The sequence below is a fragment of the Pinus tabuliformis genome, chromosome 2_2, assembly GCF_031772625.1.
Source record: "Pinus tabuliformis cultivar Carrire ecotype Pingquan chromosome 2_2, CPIR1, whole genome shotgun sequence".
Classification (NCBI taxonomy): Eukaryota; Viridiplantae; Streptophyta; class Pinopsida; order Pinales; family Pinaceae; genus Pinus; species Pinus tabuliformis.
In genome coordinates, this window is record NC_142300.1 from 301,033,934 (window position 1) to 301,041,817 (window position 7,884).

Below are 7,884 nucleotides of genomic sequence, written 5' to 3' on the forward strand. Positions count from 1 at the left end.
CATACCATTCAAGGTTCATGCACAGATGTTTCCTGCTCCTCTATTGTATTATTTTGCTGCAGCTGCTTGGCTTCCTATTTCGGCACAAGTACCGATCACAAAATCCTCTTTTGCAATATAAATATATAATTTTCCGAGATCTAATTCCTCGGGGACCGCCTAGCGAATGAGAGAAGCAGGGATTCTTTCTCTGTTCGTGCGTTGCTCTCTTTCTGCATATGTGTCGGACTCATGAGTGGGTCCTGTAACCCAACAACGTTCTCTATATATAGAGAGGTTCTGGGTTATACATAGCATAGCCCCCAGCAATCCTACTTGCTTCAGAGTTAGTGTTTGCTAAAAAAAATATCCCTGCCTTACGGCGGCGGAAATCCCGTCCCTGCATTCCCTGATACATAGCTTACTGTTTTTAGAAAAGAAAAAAAATCCCCAGGAAAGAAATCAGTTTACAATTTTTTTCCCCAGGAAATATATCAGCCTCCTCCCAATTTGAGGGCTAGGGTTAAGGTGAGATTTTTGGTACAGTTCAGCCCATTAGTATATTTGGGCAAGCTGTCTTTCTTGAAAATCAGTATTTGCAAAAATATATTCAGCTGCTGAAATCTTATTCATGCATTTTCTGATAGATAACTTACTGTTTATTACAAATTTATTTTCCCCAGAAAGAAATCGCCTCTTCTCAATTTTAGGGCTCTGAGCCATGGCTATGGCCAGAGTGAGATTGTTAGTACCAGAGCAATAACTAGAGTGAAATAGCTAAAGTGAGATTGCTAATACCAGAGCAATAATTATAGTGAAATAACTAGAGTGAGATTGCTAGTAACACGCTAATTTTATCTATTTTGTTTATGGGGTTGTTAGTATCAGAGCAATAACTAGAGTGAAATAGCTAAAGTGAGATTGCTAATATCAGAACACAGTGAAGTAACTAGAGTGAGATTTGAGTGAGATTGCTAGTACCACATTAACTCTATCTATTTTGTTTATGGGGAGTGTATTTGTTTACTAATTAATCTGCCTTGATGAGTTCTGGTGCAATTTAAGTATTGGGTACGCTTTCTGATTCGTTTTTTCCTAATGGAACAGCTTGCTTGTTGGGCAATGAAGAGCAGTAGTACTCCGCAGCTATTTTCTGGACATGATTCATTAGAAAGGGCTCGGATGTTTCATCTTAATATCGAGGATTCGGCAGAGATGCCAACTTCCTTACTGAGGGTGAAGAGAATGGCACTTGTCAAGGCTTGCTTGAGCAGCGCCTTTGCCATAATTGCGGCGGCTCTGTTTGTCGTTTCCATGAACCGGGTCTTCGGTTCTTGGAATTTGGGGAAGTCGAACCAGAGAACCAGAAATGAATACCATCGGGATTACTTGAAGATGGGCTGCAATGAAACGATTGCAATGCACCTTCGGCGGCTCACTGATGAGCCCCACGTCGCCGGCACAGCAGAAAATTTCGCTACCGCAGAGTACGTGTTGTCAACCTTCAAGAAGTACGGCTTGAGTGATGCTTATTATAAGGATTACAATGTCCTGTTGAGTTATCCTCTCAGCAGGTCTCTCACACTGAGGTCGCCCGGTGTGGAGACTCTGAGGCGCTTCGAGCTGAGAGAAAAAGAAGTTAAGGGCGATCCTTACAGTAGCCGGAGCTCGAAGGCCATTCCCAGCTTTCACGCCTATTCGCCCTCGGGAACTTCGGTTGCAGAGGTGGTGTATGTTAACTATGGGCGTGTCGAGGATTTCAGGGCATTGGAACGCATGGGCGTTAATGTCACAGGCGCCATTGTGATTGCTCGGCACGGCAAGATTTTCAGAGGCGACATTGTCAAGAATTCTGCCCAGGCAGGAGCCTCGGCCGTCGTGATTTACTCGGACCCTTTTGATTTTGCCGGTACGGGTAGCGAAGGCAGTTATCCCCTCACCAAGTGGCTGCCTCGCAGTGGTGTCCAAAGAGGCACGGTGTTTCAGAAACCTGGAGATCCTCAGTCGCCTGGCTGGCCCAGTGGCAGCAGCACCAGGGATTCAGAAAAGCTGTCCGCCAATGATTTGAAGGCGCTGCTGCCCTCAATTCCTTCTCTGCCCATATCGGCGGAAGACGCCGAGGTAATCATGAAATCTCTCGGTGGGCCGCTTGCTCCTCCTCATTGGCATGGTGGCTTAGACTTAGCTGCCTATCGTGTTGGCCGAGGACCTGGGATTCTCAACTTCACCTATGTGGTAAGCACGCAACATACCAATTTTTTATTTCAATCTCGCAAACACAACCACCTCACGGGTGACCTTTTTTAAAGTATTTTTTTTTAGAGGTGGCTTGTTCATCTTTATTCATATAATATGAGCTTCAAAGTAATCTGTCTTACAAAGAAAACAGTTGCAGAAATGTTAAATTGGTTTTTTGTTTTCTCTCTGTTTTTTCTTTTTCCTTTTTACCTTATAATACAAGTCTGAACATTACTCTTTTTTACTATGAGAGTTCTCTCTCATATCTTAGAGAGTTATCTTAGATTTATCTATTTACAAGTAGTTATTCTATGGTCATCTTAGACGTCTATAATATAGTAAGATACAAATAATATGAAAGCAAGTTTTATCACTAAATTTGATTTCTAAAATTTAGAATTTAAAATCAATATGCAAGTAATCTTACTCTTATTCTAATTACAAATATAAAACTACTCTTAAAAAATATTTTACACTTAAATTAAGTAGTTATGGTTTCAAATTTTTGAAGAGAAGAATGATTTTTATTTTCTCAGCAACGATTGTATATTGATTGGAAATTTACAGTGTTTATAATTATTAATAATAGTCTACTCTAGTGAAATCAATTTTTTAACAGAGATAATCATCCATTCTACAGTAATTTCCTGCTGTACATTCACATTCTTCTGTGTTTCGAATTACATCTCTCACGGTTTGTTATATTGAACATCGAACGGTTATTGCAGGCCAATCAAACCACTGTCCCAATAAGAAACGTATTTGCTGTAATCAAAGGACGGGATGAACCAGACCGGTAATGACAACGTGGGGCTGTTATATATATATATATATATATATATATATATATATATATATATATATATATATAGTTGTTTTTGGGTTGCTGAGGCTTATTTTAAAAGGGTTCTTTCTTCTCTTTGACTCTGGGCGTAGATATTTAATCAATTTTTCGGTTCGGCTGAAATAGACTGCGCTATGTTGCAGGTATGTTCTGCTCGGAAATCACAGGGACGCATGGACATTTGGTGCGGTCGATCCGAATAGCGGAACTGCTACACTCTTAGATGTACGATCAAACACCTGTTTAAAGTTAGTTTGTTTACTTTTTTTTTTGTGTTTAGTCATATAATCTGAACAGTAAAAGTATTTTTTTTTTTTTTAATTTAATATTTTTCCCTTTTCAAATTTTCCATCGGCTTACAGATTGCTCGGAGATTAGGAAAGCTGGTCAAGCAAGGCTGGCAACCTCGGAGGACCATAGTGTTATGTAGCTGGGATGCTGAGGAGTATGGATCTGTGAGTATTATTTTTTCATATTATTATAGTTTTTGTTATTCTTATTATTATTATAGTTTATTTGGATGTTTTCCCAACTTATAATATAAATAAATGTGATGCATATTATTTTATATTTCTTATTATTTCTAAAACATCTTAAATAAATCCATAATATTAATGTGAATATAGTTAAACCAATATTATAAAAAAATAATAAATATTTTTAAAAATTTTAAACATCATCTTAATTCATTTATTTATTATTTAAAAAAATTATTAATATTTTTAAATATATATCCTCACATTTTTTAGGTATTGGATTTTACACCATCTAAATTTTAATCCAATTCGAATCCATATTCCAATTCGAATTGGGTAACTATGTTAGAAAAGGGCATATGAAAGACAATATTTGATGATGTGGGACAGGTAGGATCGACGGAGTGGGTAGAGGAGAACTATGATTTATTGTACTCAAGAGCAGTCGCGTATATCAATGTGGATTGTGCAGTCGCAGGGCCAGGTTTTATTGCTTCTGCTACACCCCAACTGGATAATCTTCTCAGGGAGGCAACCAAGCAGGTTTGATGCTTTTCTCAGTATATGGTTTTGAGGAAATAATCATAATTATTCTGATGAATTTATTCAGGGCTTACTGAATGTGAATGTCAGAATTGTTTCAGTATATCATTTATGCCTTCTCATAACTTACTATATTTGTTTTCAGGTTGTAGATCCTGATTATGCACCCCAAACTGTCTATGAATCCTGGTTTGCAGCTAACAATAAATCTGAGTCAGCTATGGTATGCTATACATATATTTTGATGTTCTAGTTTTTTTGAAGTTATAACTTAATATTTTAGTCTCTTGAGAAGATTATAATCAGTTTGGTTTCTTTGCTATGAGTGAATATCAGATTGGTAGACTAGGTGGAGGAGGCTCAGACTTTACTTCTTTCTTGCATCACGTTGGAGTTCCTGCAATTGACATTTACTATGGGAATGGTTGGGCACAATTTCCTCAGATTAATCTGCCAGTCTTTTATAATAATTTTAGCTTAAGAGCAAAAAAAGTTTGAAACCTGTTAGAAACAAACTTATAATTTGAGAAAATCTGTTCGCAGATTATCCAGTCTACCACTCTCTGTATGACAACTACATGTGGATGGAAAAATTCGGAGACCCACACTTTCGCAGACATGTTGCAGGTAATTATACCATCGAATCTGCCCCACACCCCCATCTTCAAAGACCAAATCATGTATGCAGCCCCTTCTGGTTTGGCATGATACCAGAGGAGTAAATTCTAAATAAATTTTCTCAACAGTGGCGGGAATTTGGGGAATAATTGCACTAAAGCTTGGTGACGAGGACAATCTGCCTTTCAACTACGAGAATTATGCTGATGAACTCCAGGTAATGCAATCATGGCTATTAAATATTGGCACAGTGGTTACCGTAAAATATGCAAAATATTTCTGACGTGTTTGAGCCTTGTAAAGTATGTAAAAGATTTCGGATGTATTTGGGAATTCATGTATGTCATTTATCATTAGTCATTTTTTATAATAACGCTTAAAAGCAAAAGAGAATATCAGTAACCATTATCGATCAGAATTTTAGGTAAAAGCACTGCATCTTCCTTAACAGTGAACTTGCCATTGATAAAGACAAGTTTTTCATCATTGTTTTTTAGAAAACACCAAATTTCACAGTGATTAAAGTGTGATTACTGTGAATACACAATGTTCAAAAATAATTTATTTTGGAAACACAGTATACCAAACCTACTCTACTTTTTTTGTGTGAACAGTCCTACACAGTAGCTCTGGAATCACAACTCAAGGCTGCGGGGACCCCTCCCCATGTGTCAACATCTCCTTTACATGACTCAATCTCAGATCTGAGGATGGCTATTTCAAAAATCAAAATTGAAGAGAAGGTTTGTTTAATTTCCTTTTCCTAATACACATCTCCGATTGTTGCTGCTAATGGCTGTTGCTCAATTATCTCTTGCTTACACTATTTCAGGGATTACAAGGGATCGAATCGCATTTCAGTGATTTTCAGTATTGGACACCTCAGAGGAGAGCATTCAATGACAGATTACTGATGGCAGAACGCGCATTTACAGACTCAGAGGGACTTCCAGGAAAACCTTGGAATAAGCATTTGGTAAGTAGTAAAGCCCTGTTCTGTTTTATTATGTAAGTGTTTTTTCACATTCACTTTGTTGGAAATCTATCACTTTAATTAATAACTATTTTAGTAATAATTATTTTGGAATACATTTTGAGGCCACTCAAAGAAGGTAATGATAATGGTTTGGAAATTTCCACTCAAATAACTTGTGACTTTGCTCATTTAAAAGCTGCTAGTTCAAAACTATAAATTAGCTTACCACCCACAACACTTAGCTAATTCAAAAACCCCTAATTGGAAAGACAACACTAATATTTTTATAAGCAGAAGACTTCATTGTTTTTAGTGTTTCTCTCTATCCTATATCTAGTTATCAAACATCATGTTATCGCTGGTTATCAAACATTCTTGAAGTTAAAAATATTTGTTTATCTTATCCCAGATTTATGGAGAAACCGACGAAAATGAGTATGGCTCCTCTTCTTTCCCTGCGATCTTTGAATCTCTTCAAAAGGCAGCCCAAACGAATGCCAGTAAGCAATGGTTAGCTCTGCAACATGAGATTTGGAGAGTGTCTCGGGCAATTGATAGGGCTGCACGAGTTCTTCATGGCGAGCTCACCTAGTTACTTCATGTGGTGGAGGATTCGAAGGGTTTGACTAAATATTTTGGGAAAGGAGACTGAGAATGTGGTGACATATCTTCAACTACTCCAATCAGCTTGTCCAGTTTAATGCAGATCCTCGTTTGTGAGTGAGAAAATACACACATTGCAATCGACCCTCATTTCTGTGAAATTGATGGAAAACACACAAATTTTGATTTTGAGGTGGCTAAGCTTAAACGGAAGGAACTCTATGTTCGGGGTTTGGATCATAGCGCTACCCCTTGTAAATAATGGTTGAAGTAGTTTTTTTTTTTGGCAATCTTTAAGAAAACCTATACATTATGTATTTGAAATCAGAATTAAATGTTGGGGATGGATTTTAATTTTTTTTTTTTTTAATTAATAATAATTAGAAAGAGATAATATTGAAAAAAATAAAAATTAATGTGATACTATTATGATCTCCAACTAATTTTTACCCTTTAAATATAAATATCACTGTATCCCCGTTGCTTTAACCAGAAAGTAATTACATACATCCCAAACAAAATAACATACATACAAACCTTTTTCCAAACAAAATACTATACATATAAACCTAAAAAGAGATTGCCAATGCTGAATTAAAATATAAAAACAACATATAAGACAAACATTACCATCAAACCAGTCACACCATACATACAAACCTAAAAAGAGATTTCCAATACTAAATTAAAATATAAAAACAACATGTAAGACAAACATTACCATCAAACCACCAGCATATAAGACAAACATGGTCTTCTCACCTTTCGCAAGTGAACAATATTTTAATTTTACTATCACAGATGTGCCCAAACGAGCCAGCTGCAGTATTGGAGAAAGAGCGAACATGTTTACATGTTAAAATACAATCGGTAATGTTTTACCTATATAAATAAATTCTCAAAATCTTAAATATAATTATTTTTCAGCATACTAGGGCCCAAAAAATTGTTATGACTCGCTTGTCCATGATTTAAGCATGGATCTTCTGTATTTAATACTTACAATATAATTTAATCATGGATCTTCTGTATTTAATATTTACAATAAAATTTAATCATGGATCTTCTGTATTTAATACTTACAATAAAATTTAATAGAAACATACATTTAGGAATAATGAATCAGTATTGCTAAATTGCTCTTCAGTTTCAGTTTCATGTTTAAGAGATCTCTACTCCATCTTGCTCTCGTGCTGAGTCCCTGAACCACTACTTGGTCTATAAAACAAAGAAAAATATATTATTATAAGTTTGATTCACATGGTTTTAAAAGTTCACCCATCTCAAAAACCAAAAACCATAGGTTGATGGCTATTTATAAAGGTTTATAATAATTTATTTTATAAGAAAATATAAATATAAATTTACTTAATAAGATAATTTATAATTATAATTGTTGAGAGAACATATATCAAGATTATATATGTAATTCCTTTTTTCTGTAAATACTAAATATTAATTATTGAGAAGTATCAAAACTATTAAACAAAAGAGATAATATAATTGAATAAGGCTAGTTTATAAGATTTCAAAATAAGTTGAAGTTTATGTTTATTATGTGAGTAAAGTTTTATATATTAAATTAGAAATGGTTATGATGAGGAAAA

General features: G+C 35.5%; 1 protein-coding gene across 1 annotated transcript; it reads left to right on the forward strand.

Annotated features, from left to right (window-relative positions):
- Positions 1-444: 444 nt before the first annotated feature.
- On the forward strand, positions 445-6,598 carry LOC149192493 (putative glutamate carboxypeptidase LAMP1). The gene is made up of 13 exons (XM_089404624.1): positions 445-507; positions 1,087-2,214; positions 2,946-3,013; positions 3,205-3,286; positions 3,424-3,516; positions 3,928-4,080; positions 4,226-4,303; positions 4,417-4,504; positions 4,624-4,707; positions 4,827-4,915; positions 5,313-5,441; positions 5,531-5,674; positions 6,084-6,598. Exons 2-13 carry the CDS (start codon positions 1,102-1,104, stop codon positions 6,264-6,266), a joined length of 2,304 nt encoding a protein of 767 aa, XP_089260750.1. The 5' UTR covers positions 445-507; positions 1,087-1,101; the 3' UTR covers positions 6,267-6,598.
- The last annotated feature ends 1,286 nt before the right edge of the window (positions 6,599-7,884 follow it).

What these genes read in the sequence shown, in the direction of transcription:
- LOC149192493 (XM_089404624.1), top strand. Translation starts at nt 1,102, where the DNA reads ATGAAGAGCAGTAGTACTCCGCAGCTATTTTCTGGACATGATTCATTA. An exon ending in GGACGGGATGAACCAGACCG is followed by an intron (nt 3,014 to 3,204) that starts GTAATGACAACG and finishes GCTATGTTGCAG; the next exon opens with GTATGTTCTGCTCGGAAATC. An exon ending in AAATCAAAATTGAAGAGAAG is followed by an intron (nt 5,442 to 5,530) that starts GTTTGTTTAATT and finishes ACACTATTTCAG; the next exon opens with GGATTACAAGGGATCGAATC.